The 25330-nt window shown below is 43.0% G+C and overlaps 1 protein-coding gene across 2 annotated transcripts in view; it reads right to left on the bottom strand.

The window, feature by feature from the left end:
* RTN1 (reticulon 1) overlaps window positions 1–25330 on the bottom strand; it is a 210540-nt gene that overhangs the window by 68826 nt on the left and 116384 nt on the right. For both annotated transcript variants that reach the window (XM_032875276.1, XM_032875274.1), the window contains exon 3: window positions 20703–21437. In XM_032875276.1, the coding sequence (XP_032731167.1) occupies window positions 20703–21437 (735 nt within the window). The remainder of the gene's footprint in view (window positions 1–20702; window positions 21438–25330) is intronic.

Raw genomic sequence — 25330 nt, 5'->3', positions numbered from 1 at the left:
TCAGAGCTTTGAAAATCTGGGGCACTTAAAGAGTCAGCTTTCAGAGTTCCAAAGGCAGGGAGGGAGTCACTGGAGTTTACACACTCATCCTCTTTTGTATGGACGGGGTGTCCCTACCATAGAATAAAGTGACTGCCAGGTTTGTCTTTTTGCAATTCAGCATTGTCCTGTGCAAAGAATACAGAAGTGAAGAACTTTGGAGAAATAAACAAACTGCCTGCTACTGAGAGAGAGGAGAGAAGATAGAGAAATGTCACTAAAGGCAGGAGGGAGCCTTTGCTGATCCTGGAGTTTGACTCGCTGCCACCACCACTGATCTTCCCCACACAGGAGGGAAATCCATCTCTCACAAAGCCCGTGCCAGAGAGCAGGGAATAGCATCTCGATGCCAACCAAGCATATTGGATTGGGGGAAAAGAGGAGAAGTGGGTAATCAGAGGGCTGGATCATCGATATAAATACTCAGCACAAAGCCGTATTTACGGCTTTAGTTAGACCAACAGATATTTTCCTGGCTTTGAGAAGTGGTACTCAACTGGATAGGAATTTCATATACAGTAAGGGTAATATGGTGGACTTAAGTCTCTCTTTTACGCCCAGAAAAGCAACATTAAAAGCTCTCCATAGCATAGGAAATAAATAAGACATTTAACAATCTCATCATGTTCCCAAACTCAATTTTGCCCTTGCTTTGGCACAGCCCCCCCAGGCTCCCAGGCACAGGGCAGGGGAAGACTGCATGCTCAGGAGGGAGGACAGAACCCCCCACCACCTCATTCTGCAGTTAGCCTGCAATCAGCCTCTACTGGGGTGAGCACTGACATTGAACGGTACAGAGGGCTAATGAGTCTCTAAAGTTATCCAGTAACTCCATGTATATTGTATAAACAGGAAAACAGGGAGATAATACCTTCTTACCGTTTGCTTCTCCCAGTGGTGTGCTATCACTACAGCATCTGGTAATGCTGGTAATGTTACTCCAGCTACTATAACAGTGATTCTCTTTATGTGGCTTATTTCCCAGTAAGCCAAAACTAATATCCTCACCACTCTGGGACAATTCAACTCCAAGAAAGGGCCAGGAATCATTATTCGGCTAATATTTCTCTCTGCCCCAGATTTTTTAAGAAACGGGAAAAGAGGCACAGAAAGGTTAGAACACTCATGCAGTATCAGCCACTGCCAGCATAAATCAACAACACAGACAAGGCTAGGACAAATATAGCTTCATTGCTCCTGTAACACTTTATTGCACTAGTTTGTCTATATTCCTCTCCCTACAGAAACCTGTGGGCATTATTTATCCTAGTTTTCCTTGGCCACAGCCCAGTCACTCACATGTGATAGGTGCCTGAGACTTGATTCTTAAATGAATGAATGAATGAATGAGCATGTTGCATCAATTGAGTGCAAGCACATGCAGAGAAATTAAAATGTGTTACTCATGGTTCTATTTCCTCCAAATCTCCTTTGTTTCTAATTACAGAAATATTAGTAGTTTCTATGGGGCTTACTGTTCAGCTCAAACTGACATTTAAGGAGGGGAGGCAGGGAGAAATGCACCGGACATTTTAACACTTCTCCCTTCTCTGAAATCCAACATGATTGCACTTAAGCTCGGTAGCATTTTTATGAGAGTTAATTGCAACAGTACCTGGCATTTTTATTTAAATGTCCCATATATATTTATTCTATCCTCTGGATGGGTTGAGGGTTGGTGAAGTATTCAGTGAAAAGCAACTTGTGGAGAGCACATTCTGACTTGAAATGCTCTGGTGCTCCCCAATGGAACCCAACAAAGAACTGGACACACAGAGAAGCTATAACCATGTGCTGAATTAAATAATTGTCAAACTGAGTCAAGTCCAAGGTCTACCCAGTTCCATAGCAATACCAGAAACTGACAGCTTCAAAGGACAGACTTGTTTTTCATCTGTGTAATGCTGCTGGTTAATGTTGAAAGATAACTAACAAGGAGTCTCTGCCTTGAACAAGAGCCTCAGGGTTGGAGGACACATCTGGTGTCCTTGATGGCAGTCTTAATACATGAGAGGTGTCCATTGCAATATTTTAATCCCATGAACCGTCTTTAACCATCCTATTTAAAATAGCATTGCCTGCTTTAGTTTTAATGCACAACGCTTACCGCCCCATGTGTGTTTACTTGTGTACTGTTAGTCTCCCCTGTAATGGAACTCCATGGAAGGAGGGTGTCTGCTTTCCTCTCCACTTTCCCCACCACTCACCATGCCTGGGAAAGAACCTGGCATGAATAGGTTTTCCACAGTTATTTATTTAGTGATGCTGCTGAATTGACAATTGTTCACTCACAAAGAGTCAGGCTTTCATTCCAGATGAAGCAGAGAGGTCTAGGAACGTGTTAACTGCTTGACAAGTATCACATACACGCATGCGCACACCCACTAAGCTGAAGCAGGAGTCTTCGGGAAATGGACACCTAGAGCCAAGGGAATATGTTTTTCTGACAAAAGCCTCATCCAGTGACCAGTAGGAAGAAACAGGGTCAATTGGTATAGAAGATTTGGAAAGAGACTTGGTGCGTTCTTAAAAAAGAGAGTGGCGGTGGGGGTGGGGGCTGGGGGGGATTGCTGCAAATAAGCCAGATGGGGTAGAATGCCACGAAACTTACAGCAGATGGCACTAAAATATTAAACTAACATTTCCTTATGCTCCAAGCTGAGCTCTATGTTCATGCTGATTAGGAGAGTCGGTCTATTTTAAAACATTCAAATGAAAAACGAATCCTGTACTGTTAAATCGCTCTGCTAAAAACAACTCCAAGCATTAGCATCGAATGTGCTTTCACACAAGCGATATGTTAATATTATTCAGGCAAGGTTACGTCTAACAAAACCACCCAGAATAGGAGGAGAGAGAGAGAGAAAAAAGCCCACGGTCTCATGAATCTGTTCAAAAACAAGCTCTGTGTGGTAAAGCCATGAAAATCTGCTTCTCTGATCTCCATAGCAACAGCAGCAACCCTCAGACATACACGTTAGAAGCCAGATTTGTTTTTCTCTTTTCCAAGTACCTTTGCATGATATTTTTGGATAATGTTGAAATACAACTGACACTGCATAAGGTGTAAACACACTGCTGGATCCAATTGCTTCAGTATTAGGGTGGCTTGTCATTTTCTCATTAACCCACAATGTGATGCCACTGTCACAGTGCACAGCACCTGGCTCTCCAGGGATACCCCAGAAAAATACTGTCAGCTGAAAGTCAGGCTCAATAATATTTACAGGCTGGCACGAGCTATCCAGTTGGAGAAGAAGATACTCTCAAGATTTATAAACTATGCGAAGTAATAAGAACACTTGCTATCTGCTTTGCAAATATTATTTAAGGTTTCCACCTAAAAAGAAGCCAGAGAACATTTGTTTTCTCACTGGATCTGAGGTATGAAGACCATCCAATCCCAGTCAGCTCCGCAAATCAGAGAAAGAATTAAAAAGAGAACCATGTAAACAAGGGTTGCCTGAAGAGCTCTTTCAACTATTCTGTATGGTTGAAAATTTTTATAACAAAATATTGGGAAAAAAGGAAATACATCTGATCATCATATAATATATAAATCAAAAGGACTTTCCATTGTTGCTTGTTCTCATTACAGTCAATGTAGCAGAAAAACAAAAGCTGAGAGATATATGCTCATGGGCTGATTAAAAGAGACCCACTGAAGGGGTGCCTGGCTGACTTAGTTGGTAGAGCATGGGACTCTTGATCTCAGGGTTGTGGGTGTGAGCCCCACATTGGGTACAGAGATTACTTAAAAAATATAAAAAAATAAAATCTTAAAAAAAAAAGTGACCAGCTGGAAAAAACTGGAGGATTGAGAGAATCTGAATATGAACCAGGTATTAGATGATAGGAGGTATTTGTTTTATTAGATGTAATAATGGTCCCATAGTCATATAACTAAATATACCTATTTTTAGAAATGTACACTAAAGCATTTAGGGGTAACATTTCTTGATGGCTGTGACTTAATTTTAAAATACTTCAATGAAATGAATCTGAAAAAAAAATGGTAATGACTGATACATTTTGTTGATCTATATGTGGGAGTTCATAATAGTGTTTTCTTCAATCTGTATGTAATTTTCTATAATTACATATTCTAAATATCTTTTTTTAAAAAAGGATTTTATTTATTTATTTGACAGACACAGAGAGAGAGAGGGAATACAAGTAGGGGGAGTGGGAGAGGGAGAAGGAGGCTCCTTGCTGAGCAGGGAGCCGCATGTGAGGTTTGATCCCAGGACCCTGGGATTATGACCTGAGCCAAAGCCCCCAGGCACCCTAAACTTGTCTTCTTTGAAAGATAATTAAAATACATACTAGTTGGGGTTCCTGGGTGGCTCAGTGGGTTAAGCATCTGCCTTCAGCTCAGGTCATGATCCCAGGGTCCTGGGATAGAGCCCCGTGTGTCGGGCTCTCTGCTCAGTGGGGAGCCTGCTTCCCCACCCCCGCCTGCCTCTCTGTCTACTTGTGATCTCTGTTTGTCAAATAAATAAATAAAATCTTTTAAAAAGATACATACTAGTTTATGGATGACAAGTTTTTGTCAGTGCTTATGAAATATCTTGTATGGATTTTTGGAGTTAAATGATGCATAATTATTTTTGAAAGTATGAAAATGGTGGAGGGGCACCTGGCCGTCTCAGTCTGTTGACCGTTGGACTCTTGGTTTTGGCTCAGGTCATGATTTCAGGATTGTGGGATCAAGCCCTGTGTCAGGCTCTGTGCTCAGTGCAGAGCCTGCCCCTCCCTCCACCTTCCGCTCACATAAGCACACCCCCTCTCTCTGTAAAATAAATAAATATTTTTAAAAATGATGGAAAAGGAAGATGAAGCAAAATGCACTACACAAGCAAGATATTACAAGAAACCTCCATAGATGGAGACATAATTCTGTGTAAATTCTTCTCCCAGGCCAGTGCCAGTCCGCCTGCCTGTATGGGACTGCACGATGAGACTGCCCTGAATTGCAAGCACATCAAAACTGACTTCCCACTTGGGATTACTGAAAGCATATAATAAAAATGGAAGAGCTTTTTGAGAGAAATGGCAGTCATCTGCAGCATTTGATGTAAGAAACAAATCCTCAAGGATATGTTCACCCATTTTAAAGAGGTTATTCCACATTTATCATTGTGAGAACGTAGCTAAACTTTTCCCCCAAACATCATTTCAAATATTCCTAAAGGATCTGATTGTTCTTTCCATTAAAAATAAATCATAGGGTAGAACTTTCTTTGTGGGTAGAGTTATGCTTTGGGAAACGGGAAAGAAGAATGTGCAATTCTCAGCTTGCAGTGAATTTAGTCCCTTTTAAAGGAAAGTAGCCTTAATAGTTCTGCTAAAGCTGCTGGTCATTCTTCTGTGTTGGGAGAAAGCCATCCTGCTTGCCTGAAACTACCAGCATTGGGGGCTGAACTAAATGCTGATGAGGGACAATAACATCCCTGAGATGAGCTGTGACAGGTGAGTGTTGAAGGTAATGAGGCAGCCCACTGGGATCCTACCCATCCCAGGGAGTGGTAGTACTCAGTCCACAGAAGGAGGATGGCCTGCTGGGGGAGCTCAGGTGCGTGGCTGGCTGCCGCTGCGGTGCCATTGAAACCTGCCATATTGCCAGCCTCTGAGACCAGGGGGCTGATCCACTGAGGAAAGCCCACCCCTGCTGCCTCACATTCTCTCGTAGTCTTGGCAACCGCCATGACTGACTATAACCTGGGTGTACAGCCTTATCGAGTACAGAAAACACGATCCGACCATATGTGATAATAATTGCTGCCATCTACACTGTGCCAGGTCTTCTACTAACCTCAGCCCTTAAAACATTATTTAATGAATTCAATTTAAATCTCATTACTCTTCTAAGGAGTAGGAATTATTATTCTACAGATGAGGTGTGGGAAATTTTAGGCCAGCAACCGGTACACTGGGGTTCAAACCCGTGTCTGTCTATTCTAGAGCTCATGCCTTAGTCACTACATAATACTGCCTGTCCCCATATCAACCTTAATAACAAGCTTTGTTTTAAATTGGGTTGTGCCGTGTTCAAAATAACAGGAAGTGTTCACTGCAGGAAGTTTTTCCATTTTATAGGGGTTATAAAGTTTCAATAGACTGGACTTGTACAAATTCCATAGGCTCAGCAAAGAAAGGCTGAACAGGCCTACAGTGATGTCATCTTCTGCTCTGTCAACTCAAATCTATTATTGGCTATGTCAGCTGAACCTCAGAAAAGCATCTTTCTCTGCTGACTCCATTGGCCTTTTCCTGGGATGATCACTCCAGGAGTGCCCAGCTAAGAGGTAAATGTTCTTCATGAGAAACGGTAGGGGATCCACACACAATATTCTCTTCTTAATTGGCCCATTATTCTTTAAACTTTCACTGGACTCAGTAACATTTAAATGAGCTCTTGGGAAAGAGCACAGTTATAAAGCACCCTGACATATAACAAAATCCCATAATGCACTTCAGCTTCTTCATCTACATATCTGGAGTCATTATTCATTTATTCATCAAATGTTTATTTGTGTCCCTCCTACTTACCAGGCACCACTGTAGGCCTTGGAGACAAAGCAGCAAATCAAGGTGTGTGATGTTAAATAATTTCAAATCTACATAGTACAGACAAGCAATAAACAAATAAACAAATGTACGTATAATATAGTGGGTAATGATAAGTGCTATGAAATTCTGAAACAAGAGATAATTGTGCAAGAGGTCTGCAATAAGGACTTAATGCTCACCAAATTTCTAGTGTGTCCCATTCTTTAGGAGAGTATGTTACTAATTCTGTTCAATGGGCCATAAGCAAAAGTGGCATGTGTCACTTCAAGGAAGAGGCTTTGTAGAACTAATGTGCCCCTCCAACTTTCTCTTCTCCTGGCATGACAACCTGGGAAAACATATGTTGATATTCAGTGGCATAGGCAAGGAGGAGCTTGGATGCCTTTGTAACTGGACAAAAAACAGCCCCCGCCAACTAGCATCAGTTTTTATATAAGCCAGAAATAAATACTTGTGCTAAGCCATTGAGATTTGGGGGTTTGTTACCCCAGCATGGGCTAATGGAATTAAAAACCTACAAAATTCCAGAGCCTGGGGAGAAACAACAAATGGGACTAAAGATTCAGGGAACCATATGCCACAGTTGGGGTTAACTCAATGGCAGCAAACCTTGTACAGACATTTTAGGTCACCCTAGGGGATTCTAAAAAATTCTGATGTAGGGACATTACACACAAAGATTATACTCTGGGATACTTAGGGTGGGGTCTAAGCATATGTATTTTGGGTAAAAAACCGATACTCAACAGAAGAGGATAAACTGGGCCAGTTGGCTTTAGGAAGCCTTCTGAGAAGCAACCTGTCCCACAATATGTTTGGGAAGGAGCTTATTAGTGAGATCAGGTCAACTTCCTATAAATCACTGGAAAGCAGCCAGTCAAACTATGACATAAGAAGAAAACCTATAAACTTATCAATTGAAATTTTATGAAAGAAGATGTTGCAGACAGAATTCCTGCATTAAATCAGTAACTGGGCTAGACTATTCCAAAGTCCTTCTCATTGTATAATTATTATTAACATAAATATTTAAATAGTAATAAAATGAGAGCATAATTACTTAACCTAAATGATCTCAATTAATCCTCACAAGAATCCTGTGTGTAGGTACTATTCTCCCCTTTGAACAGATGAAGAAATTGAAGTACAGACAGGTTAACTTGCCCAAAATTACACAGCTAGTACTAAGTAGTGGAACTAGGTTCCAAACCCAGCTAACCCCTGCGTCCTTGCCCCAGTGAAGAGAAGGATATACAATCAACATCATACAGAATCCAGAGAAGGGGAATCTAGACAAGGGGCCACTGGAGAGGAAAGGACCTTGGGCATGGCTCAGGGATTCTTCTCTGATTCTAGTTGAGGATCCCAGTCCTTAAAGAACAGTTCACATAAAACTGAAAGCTTTTCCGCTAATGTCAGGAACACGGCAGGGATGTCCGTTATCACCACTGCTATTCAACATAGTACTAGAAGTCCTAGCCTCAGCAATCAGACAACAAAAGGAAATTAAAGGCATCCAAATCAGCAAAGAAGAAGTCAAACTATCACTCTTCGCAGATGATATGATACTATATGTGGAAAACCCAAAAGACTCCACTCCAAAACTGCTAGAACTTGTACAGGAATTCAGTAAAGTGTCTGGATATAAAATCAATGCACAGAAATCAGTTGCATTTCTCTACACCAACAACAAGACAGAAGAAAGAGAAATTAAGGAGTCCATCCCATTTACAATTGCACCCAAAACTATAAGATACCTAGGAATAAACCTAACCAAAGAGACTAAGAATCTATACACAGAAAACTATAAAGTACTCATGAAAGAAATTGAAGAAGACACAAAGAAATAGAAAAATGTTCCATGCTCCTGGATTGGAAGAATAAATATTGTCAAAATGTCTATGCTATCTAAAGCAATCTACACATTTAATGCAATTCCTATCAAAGTACCATCCATTTTTTTCAAAGAAATGGAACAAATGATCCTAAAATTTATATGGAACCAGAAAAGACCTCGAATAGCCAAAGGAATATTGAAAAGGAAAGCCAAAGTTGGTGGCATCACAATTCCGGACTTCAAGCTCTATTACAAGGCTGTCATCATCAAGACAGCATGGTACTGGCACAAAAACAGACACATAGATCAATGGAACAGAATAGAGAGCCCAGAAATAGACCCTCAACTCTATGGTTCACCAGAGCAGAAGCATATCAAGTTTTTGTGAGGTAAACTGCTAAGAAAACTAGAGAATTTCCTCTGTCTAGGGCTAGCCCCAGGCAAAATTGGGGACTAGGAAAAAAATTGGGAACTAGGCATAGTATCTTGGGGTCCCCTGCCTCCCACCACCCTTGTAGCCCTCACCTCAACACTATCCCTCAGTTACTTGAGGCTCTCAGTGTTCCTGAGCTCTCCTGGCTTCCCCTTAAGAATTCCCGGGCACCTGGGTGGCTCAGTTGGTTAAGCGACCGCCTTCAGCTCAGGTCATGATCCTGGAGTCCGGGGATCGAATCCTGCATCAGGCTCCCAGCTCCATGGGGAGTCTGTGTCTCCCTCTGACCTTCTCCTTGCTCATGTTGTCTCTCACTGTCTCTCTTGTTTCATTTACTCTTCTCCTACCCCCTTAACCCCCCCATGTTGCATCTCCTCTCCCTCATATCGGGGAGATCATATGATAGTTATCTTTCTCCAATTGACTTATTTCGCTAAGCATGATACCCTCTAGTTCCATCCACTTTGCACAACTACAGATTAAAGATCTGTTTGGCTTTTATGACAATATTTTGCTAGGTAGCAATACAATGTCTTGAGGACAGGATTGTCTTTTTCTAATAGGTTCAGAATTATGCAACAGTAATTTCAGCAGTAGGACTGATTAACATCAGCAAAGGAAAGTACAAAGTAAAAAGGTAAAGAGAGAAACAAGACAAATGTTCTAACATACATTCTAACTACAGGTCTTTCCCAACTTCATGTTACATCATGGGTGACCATATTAGTCAGGATGAGGCTAGCTACAGGAATAACCCCAAAATTTCAGAGGTTTCACACGGGAGAAATTTATTTTGAGCTAACTTAATAGATCAACGTGGTGTTGGTTAGGAAGGAGCTTTTGCTAAGAATTGGGATCCTGTGTAGAGAAAGGGGTACCCTCCTACACTGTTGGTGAGAATGCAAGCTGGTGCAACCACTCTGGAAAACAGCATGGAGGTTCCTCAAAAAGTTGAAAATAGAGCTACCCTACAACCCAGCAATCGCACTACTGGGTATTTACCCTAAAGATACAAATGTAGTGATCCAAAGGGTCACGTGCACCTGAATGTTTATAGCAGCGATGTCCACAATAGCCAAACTATCAACAGATGAATGAATAAAGAAGTGGTGTGTGTGTGTGTGTGTGTATATATATATATATGAATACTATACAGCCATCAAAAGAAATGAAATCTTGCCATTTGTGACGACGTGGATGGAACTAGAGGGTATTATGTTTAGCAAAATAAGTCAATCAGAGAAAGACAATTATCATATGATCTCCCTGATATGAGGAAGTTGAGAAGCAACATGGGGGACTTGGGGGGTAGGAAAGGAATAAATGAAACAAGATAGAATCGGGAGGGAGACAAAACATAAGAGACTCTTAATCTCACAAAACAAACTGAGGGTTGCTGGGGGGAGAGGGTTGGGAGAGGGTGGTTGGGTTACAGATATTGGGGAAGGTATGTGCTATGGTGAGGCTGTGAGGTGTGTAAACCTGGCAATTCACAGACCTGTACCCCTGGGGCTAATAATACATTATATGTTAATTTAAAAAAATTAAGATAAAAAAAAGAATTGGGATCCTAGCTTCACCTAGAGGGAAGGTCTATGAAATGTGGTGCTGAACTGAGCAGCCACTTCAGAAATGACTCTATAATGTGGAAGAGAAAGTTTCAACTCAGTGGAAAGTTACCTAGCTTTATCTGTTACAAAATGGGACTCATATACATTATAAGGGCAAACATTATATATAGTTGGAGAGATGAAACTTACAATTGAAGTAAATGGTCTGCCTCTCATCTTAGAGGCGTATCAATCCAGATGTGACAGATGAACAGTAACTGAATTCTGAAAAGTATCTCTTCACTACAACTTAGCCCTCAGCCTCTAGAGTTTGGCTCAGGGACTTCTCAAGCAAGTCCTCTTCTGTTTTTAGCCACACTCATGGGATCTGAGGGAAAAGTGTGGTGTCCACAGGAACAAGAATGGAAACCATGAGAGGCTTAGAAATCAAAGCCAAAGCCAAGATTTTTGGCTTTGGAATTAGAGCACATCTTTGCAGAATATATAAAATCTACCCCAAATTTTAAGATTCTGTTCAGAGAAATAAAAGAGGGCCTAAAAATGTGGACCCCAACAAAGAGAAGAGAAAGAAAATAAAAGGGACAAATTGACAATGAGGCCATTTTACCTGTATCAAAATTATCTAGAATCAAATTACCTGTGACTTTTTAAAAAATTTCCAACATTGAAGAAAACTATGACTTAATGTGAAATTGATTCACCATCAGTTGACTAACCTAAAATTGAAGAAAAGTTAAATCCTTTCCAGGTAACTGGAAAATTTCCAGTTGACTGACAGTGCTAACACTTGACCGAGCTGCAAACAGTGTATACTATTGTGAGAGTCCTTTATGTCAATATACACAAATGATAGTAAATCTTCAAATACTAAAGTAAGTTGACATAGAAAACTTTTAGATTTTCTTATGAACAAGTCAACTACTTGGAAATCAATTTAGTTGGAAAAGGGGTCTGGATGAGAGTCAGATCTTATTTCAGATCCTGTTTCTTTTGACCCTGAAACACCTGGAACAACTATCTATATATATCAATCTTGGACTTCCATTTAAAACAAGGGCATTGAGCCAAAAACTCCAATTAGTAGGAAACTATGGTTCACAAATTCTACATGGTATTATATTTTATGGTTTGGTACAGGCCAAATGGTATACCTTAAAATTAATTCTGGTAAAAACTAAGCTACCCATTGGGGAATTTTTTTGGAAACTCTGTCCTCACTCTTGTTCCAAGGAAAATATGGCTAAAGATTTAACCAAACAATCGCCACATAAATGGTCTAGTCATTTAGCCATTCAGTGGACACTGTAAAATCATTCAAAGACATGTTTTCTTACATCATAACCCAAGAGAGCTGTAAATGTCAAATCTGGTGGTTTGAGATGAGGTTAAAAAGTAAAGGTTGGATATTTTCATCACAACCACTGGATGGCAACAGACATTAACACTGAGTTGAGATAATCAATACAAAAACCACTCTTCTGCTTTACTTGATTTCCTCTGCACTTTTAGATGTAGAATCAAATCTCCTTGAGGTATTAGGGGGAGATTAAAATAAAAGTGAGTTTGGAAGTAAAAGAATTAGTTTGGAGACACACCATCTGCTTTTGCAAGTGATTTGTGTGTAGAAAAGTCCCCTATGATTTCAGTGCTCAGCCAAGTGTTGTAAGAAAATGAGGTAACTGCCAGAAGGGAAGACGTAAGCCAGCATGCTGTACTTACCATAATCTGCAGCTTTCAACTTCATTATTTATTAGTGACAGTGAGATATTTTATCGTGTGTAAAATCAAGCCTGTAATCCTCACTTATGCCTGGTACAACCTGTGCCTGGGGCTTAACTCCACCCTCAGGCCATTTCTCTCTCCTGTGATTTTTCCAAGCTATAAACAGAGGCCACCTGGAGGACCCTTCTGACTCAGGAGGCCCTAAACTACTGGGAATGTGAATGCTTAGCTATCTGTTTCCCCAACAATATCCTTCTGGGGTCTTTGTTCTGGAGGCTTTGTGAGGTGGAGAGATGTCAGGAGCATCCTTCTGAGTAGGCTGCCAAGACTCACATTATCTCCCCTCTACTTTTCCCATGAAGAGGGGGAAGTCTCAGAGCTGACAATATAAATTTCATTCTAAACCCATCACATGAGCCATTTTAACTAATATCTGAGCCCAAACAGAAAAGCCAACTTTCAGGAAAAGGAAAGGAAAGGAAAGGAGAAAGAAAAGAAAAGAAAATCCAACTTTCAGGATTCTGTTTCAGGCCCTGGAAGAAGCTGGGGAACTACAGGAAATAACTGCCAAAGATTACTGAGTATTCTGGAAATTCAGCCTCAACACAGTCCCTCAAACAATAATTCTCAAATTCTGGTGTGCCTAGGATTCAATGGGACCTACTTAATAAAGCAGATTCCTCAGCCCCTCCCTAAGAGACTATGGGGTGAGCCTAGGAATTCGTATTCTAAAAAACAGCTTCTGATATATTTAAATTGTCCAACAACAACACTTTGAGGAACACTGTCGAGAAAAACCAAACAGTTCCACTGAGCATCTCATCCTTTCTCCCTACCAATTGACCCAAATCTCCACAAGGAGAGAGAAAATTCCTGGATCAATACCTTTCTGGGCAGAAGAGGACTACTACACCTCAGGCCTAGGTCATTTCAAACCCAGAAGGAGCATTACAGAAATAGTGTTGACTCAGAAAGCTCTGAGCAATCACAGATAAAGACCATGGTCAGCTATAACCTTGAGATGAAGTAACCAGACCCAGTGGTATGCTTGTCCCTACTTCAGACCCCAATTTGAGTGTTTGTCTTAAAGCCTTCTCTGACTTTAACCTCTGCTCTCTGGCAGACTGCTATCTTTTCTTTGCCTGCTAGTATAATTTTTATCCATATTTGGGACTTGTACTTTAGGCTTTCTGAAGTTTTTATAAATTCCTGGCCCTAGCCAAAGTTGTACCTAATTCTATCTAGATAACCAGCTTGCTTGTCCACAAACCCTGCCCACCTTACTACAGGCTTTATTTAACCTCCACAGGTACCATATTTGACCCTCATTCCAGCTCCAGTCTCAGCCACCCAAACATCACAGTCATCTAAACATATTGATGACCATTAGACCCCCAGCAGCTTGGCCCTGGAGATACACTAGGTACAGAGGTCAGACTGTGAGAGAGTTATTTCAGTGCCATCATCACACAAATGGATGGCTTTCTAACAGTGGACACAAAAAATGGGTTCAATCACTCATGAAACAGCACTAAGCTTAGGGTTATTTTTTCCCCATTGTAAGTGTTTTTCTCATCTACTTCTAATCATTATGGTGACTAAACACTGTGAGGTGTTGGGAATCAAGTCACCCCAACCACCCATCTAATGCCTCCATAAGTCCTGTGAAGTCAGTCTACAGACTCCACCTCAAATCCGTCCATTCTTCTCCATGTGCATGGCTACCACCCTGTCCCGGTCACCATCATCCCATGCTTCCTCATCAGTCCTCTTGCTTCCACACTCATCTTCCTCCCACCCCGTCCCTTGATGGCAGACAATGTGACCATTAAAAAAAAAAAAAAAAGGGAGAGCAGGTCATGTTACTTCCTAGTTTAAAACTATTGGTATCTTCTTGCAATGGTTGGTATAAAGGCCAAACTCTGCACCCTGGGCTGGGTAGGAAAGGACACTGCCACCCTTCCAATCCCATTTCTTGCCACTGGCACCTTTGCCTACCACATACCAGCTATGCAGACCCCCCCACCCCAGTTTCTAGAATGACCCAGAACTTTCCTTCCTCTGGCCTTTGTATTTTCTGTAGTTTGGAATTTTCTTTATCTCTTGCCACAGTTGGTCACACAGTTTCCCCCTTCTCTGACCTTCCTACTTAAATATCACTACCACCAGGTACTCTCTCACTCTCTCACACATCATTCTATGGATTTCCTTTTTAAAGGAAACCTCCACATCTCCACCAATGCAAACCCCATGAGGGGTGGATTCATGTCTGCCTTGGCCACCATTATACTGATAACATCAGGAATGTAGTATAACTTATTGGTTGAATCAAAAGAAGGATGAATGAATTGGTAAGGCCTTGCATTTGCAAGGCTGGCATAACATTAGATAAAATTTATTTCATTCTGTATTAGAGTGTTTTGTGGGATTGCAAAGATAGAATCCAGAAGTACAGAGACTATATCTGTGAGTATCCCACCCAGACTTTAGTGGAAGGTGAGGTTAGCATTTAAATGGGATGGAGAATCCTCTGGAGTCAGTCTTGGCTCTGAGAATGAGAAGTATGTGAATTATATCCTCCAAGATGCATGATTACATCAGCAAGAAAGGATGATTTTTGTGAGGGGTAAAGGGGCTAGATCGTGAATCAGGATCACCATCTATTAGGGTCATTATTTCTTAGAGGCACTGTAATATTTTCCATCTGTGAATTCTATCTCTACAGGCAAGTTCAATGTTGACTTGAATCCATCTTAGGAGCTTGTCTATGCCCCCTTCTGTGCCCAGGCAAAATTTATTAGGGAGCTGTGGTTTACCACGTCCCAAAAAATGACTGAAATACTAGAGGTATAATAACCATTTCAGATCAATACACACACCCTGTTGAAATATCAAGAACATTTGTCCCTAGAAATAATAAGTTCTGGGGCCACCGAGATTTGGAGCAGTTTCTATCCAAGTTTGAGAAGAAAATTTCCCCAGTTTTAAAGCCACCATTTTAAAAACATAGATCAATATGCAGTCTGGGATAATGCTAACCTTGCAACTACTTCAGATGAAAAAGCCAGTGAGGTGAGCTGCTTACTAGCAGCCTTATTTGGGATGTCTCACAAAAGCAGTATAATTGGTTTGAATAGTCTAAGATGGAAAGCTCAACATCTCCCTCTAAGTAGTACATTGCATATGTCCTCACAGAAGCCAAGCTTTATCTAGCAGTTATTGGTCCATCTTACTGAAAGCTGGCTTCAGGGCAACAGCTACAATGGCTTAGGGGCAATCAGCCTAAGTCCTCAGGCTGATTCTGAAATCTACACTGTGAAAGATAGAGACTTTCCAAGAATCTTTACAGCCTGATTTATTAATTCCATCTCATGAAAGCAAAAAACCATGGGACTAGAAGTTGATGACTTGTTTTTCAAATTACATGAAAAGTAAATGGGTCACACTTATTTTGGTTCCTTCGAATATTTTAGGACAGAAGCAATATTTGGCATAATGATGAGAAGCAATAATAAACTTCATAAATGTTAGGTCAATTAGAAGACCTCCATCTGGTAGCCTTCCAGCAAATCACGCCCCCATGGGGGAGATCAGTTTCTCCATGCCACAAAGGGCTGAGTCCTGCAAGCTCAGGCCGCTGCAGCTGGTGTCCACAAACAGAAGGTACAAGGGTCTGCTTCCCAGGGCACAGGAAGGGACGGAAACAGCTGAGTGCCCCCTTGGTCTCTCTAATTAAAAAACAGCATATGCCTCGGGCATGCTCACCAAGGTGGTTTTTTACTACAGATCTGGGCTACTCAGCTCATCTGCTTACCCTTCACCACGCTTATTGAAAGCACAGGTTGCTTTCAATGCATTCGGATTCCGCAGTCCTGGTGCAGGAGCGGAGTAAGACCTCCATTTTTTTCATCAGTACTCCAGGAGGTTCTGAGGAAGCTGGTGCTTGGGCAATACTTTGGGGACCACTGGCTTGAACCAACATTTCTCAAACTGGTGTCACTGGATGCGTTCTTGGGAGTGTCGCAAAGAAAATTTTCACATTTTGTATTTTTATTTTAATAATCTTTCATATTTTAAGAACATTTTGGGGGATCCTGGGTGGTTCAGTTAGTTAAGCATCTGCCTGCAGCTCAGGTCATGATTCCGGGGTTTTGGAATAGAGTCCTGCCTGGGGCTCCTTGCTCAATGGGGATTCTGCTTCTCCTTCTCTCTCTGTCAAACCCCTGACCCTACCTGCATTCTCTTTCTCAAATAAATAAAATCTTTTAAAAAAAAGAGAACATTCTGGGTCATTTGGATGATAATTTTATAACCAAACACTGCCATGAGACTTCCTCTAAGTGTTTATATTCATGTTGTACTTTTACAACATGAATAGTGAGTTTTATTTAGATCCAGACCTGATTTGAATGTTGAAGTGAAGCCCAAATAATATCCTGTCATAAGCTCAGGAAGGCCACAGAGGAAGGAAAGGAGCTGATTGTGACAAATAACATCAATGAATTGCATGTGGAGGGTCTACGGGTTGTCTGAACAACAGTAGAGAAATGGGTTTGGAGCTCAGGTGAAGAACTCTCCAAAGCCAGAGATCTGGGATGTGCTACCCATAAGGCAGTTGCTGAAAACCTGTGTGGGTGACAGGAAAGAAATGAGGGACAAAGAAAAACAGGGACAGAACTCAGAGGCAAGACAGAGGAACTGGAAGGAAGGTAGCAAAAAGATGGGAAAAGAGGTCAGAGAGTAAGGGGTAGAGCAGGAAGGGGAGACACCAGAGTGATAAGGGAGGAAAAAGTTCTAAGAAGGAGAGAACAGTGTTCATGTGAGTGGGTACTGTTCTTGATTTTTACTGTCACAGGAAGCAAGTCCAGGAAGCAAGTGAGAAAGCAGTCTGTCCAATGTGACCTGTGTCACTTGTGCAGTCACAACTTGTATATGCCTGAATACTTACAGAAAATTTCTGAAAGGCACAAGAACAACAAAACCTGTGAGTATCTCCAAGAATTAGATCAGGAGGGCAGAGCAGGGGAACTATAACTTTTATTTGGCACGATTTTGTTCCACTTATATTTATTACTATGAATGTATACTACTTTCTCACTAACATTTTAAGGACTGGCCAGCACTATGATCTCAAATTAGCAGAGAGGATAAGAAAGATGAACTCATCAGTGACCTTTATCAGGTGACCTTTATCAGGATGGTTACAGGTAGGAATGTGAAAGCTGGCTGCCCTGGTCTAAAACACTGCTTCTCGGGCTTTGCCAGATATAGGAATCACTTTGGGATCTTGTAAAAATTCAGGCTCTGATTCCATAGGTCTGGGATGGAGTGAGGTTTCTTTCTTTCTTTCTTTCTTTCTTTCTTTTAAGATTTTTTTATTATTTATTTACTTAACAGACAGAGATCACAAGTAGGCAGAGAGAGAGAGAGAGGACAAGCAGGCTCCCCGCTGAGCAGAAAGTCCCATGCGGGGCTTGATCCCAGGACCCTGGGATCATGACCCGAGCCAAAGGCAGAGCCCACTGAGCCACCCAGGCACCCCATGGAGTGAGGTTTCTAACAGGCTCCCACATATGACCCAAGGGGATGGTCTAAGCACTGTACATTTGAGTTGCCAGGTAAAGAAATCAGAATGTTGGGAGTGGATGTGAGTATGAAGAGACCACTATTTCCCCAAAAGTGCTCCCTGAAAGAGGAACCCCGAGGAACACGCCAATAAAAAAAACTCTGCAGTTAAACAGGTTTGGTGAATCCCACACAGCCATCCTGATGAGTCACACTGGGTGTCAGTGTTTTCTTGAGAATCTCCTGCTTGGCTTTTCACTCAGATGTCCCTGACAGTCAGGGCTAACCTTGCAGCAGTAAGAACTTCCCTACGCTCTCAAAGGCCTTCCTGGAAGGTGTGGAGGAGCAGAATGACAGGGGGAGCGAGAGCTCAGGAACGCACAGAGGAGGGAAGCTGCAACACGGCAAACTGTCTTTTGTCTCTGGTGCAACAGCACCAGAGGCCTTTGAGAGGCGCAAAAGACCCAAAAATAGACTATGAAGCCACGGGCACCAGGATACCCTGGCACTCCTTGACAGTCCATATTACAATGCCATCAGATATTCACCAGACCTTATTCTAAATATTTCTGGACCTTTCTGCCACTTAGCTCAGCATCAGCCACACAGCTCCAAAGCCAGGGGCTTCGGTGGGCAAGAGCAGGCAACCATAGGGGCCAACCTGACTTCACTGTTGACGGAATCCTGCTTGACCTGAGCACAGTCCTTCGGTCCACAGACAGTGACTAAGAACTGCCTGGGGGAGGCTGGGCAGCACTGATCCTCTCACCTGCTGAGATGGAGCAGGTGAGAACGGGAGGAACTCAGAGCTCAAATAATGTGCTGGCAGCACTGAGTCATCCTCCCAAGACCTTTGGTGCTTGGCTGCCCCAGAACAGCCTTTTAGACTTTACAGAGAATGCGGCTGAGCAGTCCGTTCTGGCAGGAGACTGGAATTCAAAGAACCCCTCAGTGCAGAGAGCAGAGGTTATTCACATTGGCATGCCTGATTTGTTTAAAAAGACTGCCACTCTCTCCTCTCTCATGTCTAAACTTGGCAGCAGAGGGCCTAAGCCATATGGGACAACGTGCACAGAGATGAGAATGGCACCAGAATTGGCCAGAAAGATGCTTGAAGCCTTTGCGTTCACAGCTGTGGTTTTCCTCCGCCTTAACCCTTCATCAGACATCGGGTCACTCTGTCAGTCCCAGCTGTTGCACTGGTCTCTCAGATTTATTAGGGAGAGAAATGGGCCTGCACAATTTTCTCCTTATTAGCCTTCCGATGTATTTGCTTCTGAGAATAAACATATTTAAATAGCACGGCACACATGGTGACTCTTTCAGAGACATTATTTGGAGAATAAAATGGAAACAGAGGTCTGTTCAAGTACAGTGATATGAACTTGTACTCCGTAAGACACAAGCTCCACTGCTTCGGGATGAAAGGGATGGAAGATTGTTCATGCTTATGCCATTTCCCGGGGCTCCCTGCAACTTGCAGGGTCCTTCCCCATCACAGTCAGAGTGGAAGCAAAAGAATCCAAAATTGGTTTTGATCTTCACCTAACAAACATGCATTCCCACTGTTAAATCTGTCATCAAATATCCTCACTACTGCATGCACCAAAGACACTTCAAACTCTCAGGAAGAGTTATTTGGGAAATCAAAGGCCAATTCTATGGGACCCTACATGATGCCATGTGTCTAAGCCACCAAGCAACCACACAGCAAGTGTTATCTCTTTATCACATCCTTCTCAGTTTCCCTGTTCCAATGTGCTGAAGAATTTAGAAGCTGCTTCTAATCTACAAAGGGAAAGATTTGCACTCTGTATTTATATGAAACACTTTAATTGCTACCAGTATCACTGACGTTATTAGCAAATACACAGGAAAGAGGGTATACCCTTGAAATCATTTATCCCCCAAGGACAAAATACTTTGAAAGAAGCAGAAAGCAGAGGAGATGGGCGGGAGGGGACTTTGAATAAAGCTGTGATTTTGGGGTTGGTTTTAAAGTTCTACCTGGGTGTTCTCCACCCAGGAGCTGAAGAGATGTTCCCTCCTTCACACAATGTAGTCCACGTGCTAGACTGCACAAGGCCTAATTTATTCACTCACTCTTCGCTTCCTTTCCTGAATTCCGTAAAACAGTTGCAGTCAGGTGTGGTAGATTTGGAAAGAAGAATGTTACACACTCTTCACATACAATGAAAGATAAAATAACACCTTCCATTTCTCCTGCATTTGAAGACTTCAAGACTTCTTGCAGGAAAAGTAGAATGGCCAAATTAAAATCATTCTTAAGTTATAAGTGACTTTAAAAATTAACTTAGGTCTTGCTGAAGAAGAAAAAAAATTCTGGAATTAACTTTGGTCCCTGTCTTTCCTGACTAGCCAGGACACACACACACACACACACACACACACACACAAATCTGGACCTTATCAAGGTCCAAATCCCTTGTTCCTCGTGTAAGAGAAAGGAAGGTGCTGAGATCCAGGTGGCCCAGGTATGAACCAGTTCGGCCAGTGAAATGGAGGTGCTCACTACAGTGGGTTTCAGGGCCTACAGGGCTGGAGCCACTCCCCATCACGGAGGGGTAGGAGGATAGAAATGAGCAACCATCCCTTCCCAGGTAAGGAAATCCAACTAGGGATGAAAGACAGGAGGCATTCACTCCATCCAGGAGATCTCCGCATGGACACAGAAGCGCTCATGACTGGGGATGCCAGGATTCAGCCAGCCCAGCGGGGCTGCTTGCAGCAAGAGGCTCTGCCACCCAAGTCCCAACTGCGACTCTGACTCTCCCCATCATCTCCTTCCCATCTTCTCCTGGTTGCTCTCTGGTCAGCTATTGGACCAGCCAGGACAGGGCCACAGGGCTGGGCCTGAATCCCCGCTCTGCGGATGTCAGAGCACCCAGGGAACGTACAGTTAGCAACCAAGTTGCTGTAGTGAGAAGAGCTGTCACTTTACCTTGTTGCTTACTGAGGAAGAGCAGAGGGGGGTCGACGCCAGGACCTCGCAGCTCAGGGCTCGCCGCGGCCACCGGGCTTGGGCTGGGACTCGCGGCTTCCTCAGGTTTCCCCTGGGTGGTGGGCCCCTCCGGCGGTGCCGGGGCTCCGTCCTCAGAGGGCAGCTCGGGGCCGGCGGGGGGGGTGGCCGCGGGGAACTTGAGGAAGGGGCCCGGGCTGGCTGGGCCCTCCTCGGCGTGGGCGCCCGGCTCCTCCCGGATGGCGTCCAGGGCTCCTGGCTTCATCGGGGGCGAGTCCTGCTCCCGCTTGGGGCTCTCCTCTGAGGCAGAGGACGCGTCGCACGACTCGATGATGAGCTCGCTGTCCAGCTCGGCCTCGCGTTCCTCCCTCAGAATGCTGTACTGGATGGACGGCGAGGCCGGTGATGGCGGCGGGCCGCCCACGTGGCCGAAGGTCACGTAGCCCGAGGGCAGCGCGTCCTCCGCGGCCAGCGGGTCCTCGGACACCAGCTCGATCTCAGAGTCCCCCGACTCTGCGCTGCTGGCCTCATGGTCCAGGGGGCTGGGGATGGTTGGCAGCCCGGACCTGGCTTTGGCCTCAGGCCTGTTGGTTCCCTGGCCCGCCGGCCGTGGGCTCTCCGTTGTTTCATAGGATAACCCCTTTGCTTCTTTAATGGCAGTGATCAGCTCATCCTCGGAGATGCTGCATTTCCCCTGGGATTCTGCAGCAGATGGTTCTGTCGTCCCACAAAGCGAGAAAGAGCCAGAGAGGCACACACACGGACAGACAGATGGACACAGACAGAAGAAATAAAACAAAATTCCATTAGGGGAGATGTTTTCTTGTTGCTTGAGAAACACGTATCTCATTAGCACAGAAATAGTCTGTTTCCAGGGCTCTGCTGAAAAGGCAGGCCACCTGAAGGAAAAGGCTAATTACTATTATGGCCCAATTAATCAGAGTTTTACGTACCTATCTATCTTCATCTAGCTAGTTTAAAAAAAAGGACAAAGCAATTTCTTAGCAACAGTCCCTCAGTTGGTTTTTCTAATTCAATATGGTGAAGATTCTAGAAGTTATGGTTTTAATTTCTGATTCATTCCCTCAGGGAAGTTTTCCAGGTTCACAGATTTCATCAGGTAATCTGAAGTACCAAACTGCCTATTTTGGCCACCAATATCAACAAATCTGAAAAGACACCCATTACTCCTTATTCATTGTTTGCTTTTCATGTTTCCCCTTTCAATAAGAAAAAGAAAGCTTAGTCTGGATCCTTATATGCAATTTGACTTCTGAGCTTTACATTTCCTGTAAGAACCAATACCTTTACTCTTTTTTTTAGTGAAAAGTACAACAAAGTAGAGCAATATAAGAGAAAATTTTTGCCAGTTCTACTGAGCAGGCTATGAAGATGACCATAAGGCCCAATGCCCCGGGCTTCTAATGACATAGCCCACGATCATTCATTTTCCTCTCTTCCCCTCCTCTTGAGAACAAAACCCAAGAGTCACCCCCAGTCCCCTGGGTGAATGCCTGCCTTCTGCCTGATGTTTATCCAGATGGCCAGAAAACTTCACCAGCAATCTTGCTGATATTTCTTTCCCTTAGATGAGTCTACCTGGGATCACCATGACAACTGTTTTGGGGAGCTTGGTTTTTCCCTTGTCACAGAGCAGGGCCTTATTTCAGAATATCCCAGACAGTGGTCTCTAGCCCTTTTATAAGCAAGAAATATTCATCATTTCTCCAAAGCTTTGAGGTCACATATTTGGGGGGTGAGGAGAACAGACTATGGCTAGGTAATTTGTTGCTTTAGGATTGTGGGGGAACCCTCATGGACAAAACATTTCAGATTTGTCTAATTCTTTATAAAGCAGAGTTGATTTTATCCTTTATCCATACAGCATTCATTCATCTTATTAATTAAGAACGTACTATGTGTTAGACTCTCTTCTAGGCATTTGGGACATATTAGTGAATGAAATAGGTAACAAAATCTCTGCTTATATTCTAGTGGGAGGAGAATACAATACATAATTATATATAGTAAATGACTAAAGCATATAGTAGGTAAGATATTAAGTGCTGTGAAAAAATTAGAGCAGGGTGAAAGAATCAGAAGGGCCAGGAGAAGGTTGGGATTTAACTACAACTTTATTTTTTAAAAAATATTTTATTTATTTATTTGACAGAGAGAGAGCACAAGTAGAGGGGAGCAGTAGGCAGAGGAAGAGGGAGAAGCAGGTTCCCAGCTGAGCAAGAAGGACACAGGCCTTGATCCCAGGACTCTGGGATCCAGACCCAAAGAGAAGACAGATGCTTAACCAACTGAGCCACGCAGGCACCCGTGAATCTGCAATTTTAAATACGGTAGCCAAGACAGACCTCACTGAGAAAGTAATCTATATTCAACACTTGAGGAGTCAAGAGAGTGACTCATGACAATAATCAGAGGAAGAAGCATGCCAAACAAAGGGAACCCATAGTGGAAAGGCCTGGAGGTGGGAGCGGCAATGATTTCTAGGCATCACAGATGCCCAAAGGGTCTCACCAAGTCCTGCTTGTACAACATTCCTAGGAGATCAGGAAGTGTGCGGGCAGGGCCTGGGGCTCAGAGGGCTACAAGCAGCCCTGCAAGGCAGCCTGCCCTGTAAGCAAGCTGGCCTAGAGCTCTGTGGACCAGGAGACTGGCTAGTGTCCACTCCATTTCTACAACCAGGAGCCCTGAGAGGCTTTATATTTGTTTATGTGATGATATGATTAACATCTGTCTCTTCAGCCTTCCCCATTTTCTCTGACCCCAGACCAAAGCCCCAGGAGGGCAAAGGGGAGCCAACATCTTTTTGTTCATGGTCATATCTCCAGCACATAGTGTAGGGTCTGGCTAATGTGAGGACTAGCTCAAATCTTCAAAACAGTGGTTTTTACTCATGTGTATGACTCAAAATTCCCCTCAGAAATTTTGCCTTAGTTGAAGTTTAAGTCTGTAGGGGCCTAGCCATCTGAATTTTGTAACTCCAAGGGTAGTTCTTTTTTTTTTTTTTTTTTTTTTTTTTTAATTTATTTGAGAGAGCGAAAGATTGAGTACAAGCAGGGGGAACAAAAGGCAGAGGGAGAGGGAGAAGCAGGCTCCCCATGGAGCAGGGAGCTAGTCTCGAAGCTCAATTCCAGGACCCTGGGATCATGACCTGAACCAAAGGCAGATGCTTAACCCATTGATCCACCCAGGTGCCCCTCCAAGGGAAATTCTAATAGTCACCTCTAGTTAGGGTTGGCAGACTTGACAAATAAAAATAGAGGACATCCAGTTACATTTGAATCTCTGCTAAACTCTGAATTTTTTTTAAGTGTATGTCCCATGAACTATTAGTATTTTATTAGCAACCCTACCTCCAGTTGAAAACCACTGAGGTAGAGCACTCAGTAAAAGCTCAGGGATCCTGCTTCATTTACTCAAGACTAATGATGGTATAAGACAGCTGTGGGATATGGGACAGAAGGGCCTGATGTATTTCATCTTGGGCAGGTGAAGGTACTACCCTGAAGAGAATCCAACCTTATTATCAGTTAAAAGCTTCTCAGTAGAAATTAATAGATATTTGCCCTTCGTTCTTAATGGGAACCAAAAGTTCAACCAAGTGCTAAGGGGAATCGGGAAAAAAAATGAGAACAAAATAGAAGTTTTTGTACACTCAGTATTAAAATTCATGGGCCTCTGGTTAAGATATTGGTTATTATGTGTCACGACTGATACAGCAAAGCTAGCAACAGTCAACAAAACTACAAGAACAGATTATAAAAACTGAGGTTAGAACTGTGCTGCCTGGGGAGATGTGTTTGTTGCTGCTGCTAATAATTATGATGATAGAATTTAGAATGATAAAAAGCAAGGAGAACATGGGTCAGGTTGCCAAGTCGCAGATGCTACCATCCAGCTGTAAATGATGCTGACATTCGGGTCTAGCCTTTGCTCCGGGCTCATTCTTCACTCAACATACAGAGGGATCATTTGAAAACATACATCCGCTCCCGCCACTCTTCCCTTCCTCCTCCCCACTCAGGCCGTATTGACCATGCAGCTGCTCCTTCAACACAGGAGACATTCCCTGGCTCGGGGCCTCTGCACTGGCTGTCCCCTCAGCCTGGGCCCTCTTCCTCAGGTATCTACATGGCTTGCTGCTTTCCCCTCTCCCCCATTCAGGTCTCTGTTCAGAGCCCTCAGCAGGGAGAAACCTTTCCTCACAACCACCCTCATCACTCTCTTACACTGCATGTTGCTTTATTTTTCTTCATTACCATTATAAATATCTGATATTATATATTTATTTATTTGTGTATAAGTCCTCCCAATAAGAATGCAGACAGAAATCTTGTTAGGTTTCAGCACTGTATCCCCAGTGGTGATGGGACAATGCTTGGCATGGATAAAATGGCCAACACATACTTGTTAAGTGAAGGGATGAATGAATGAATGAATGAATGATGTCAATTCCCAGAGTAAAACCCTCTAATGGTTTCCTGTTGCATGTGGAACAAAATCCTAATTCTTCATCCTAGCATATGAATCCCTGAAAGATCTGGGCCCTGCCTACCTCTGCAACTCTATGTCATACTTATCCTTTGCTCTTA

This window comes from Lontra canadensis, unplaced genomic scaffold (assembly GCF_010015895.1).
Source record: "Lontra canadensis isolate GAN:19392208 unplaced genomic scaffold, GSC_riverotter_1.0 scaffold55, whole genome shotgun sequence".
Lineage (NCBI taxonomy): Eukaryota > Metazoa > Chordata > Mammalia > Carnivora > Mustelidae > Lontra > Lontra canadensis.
The sequence above is the reverse complement of the archived record's forward strand: the minus strand, read 5'-3'. Positions and strand labels throughout refer to the sequence as shown.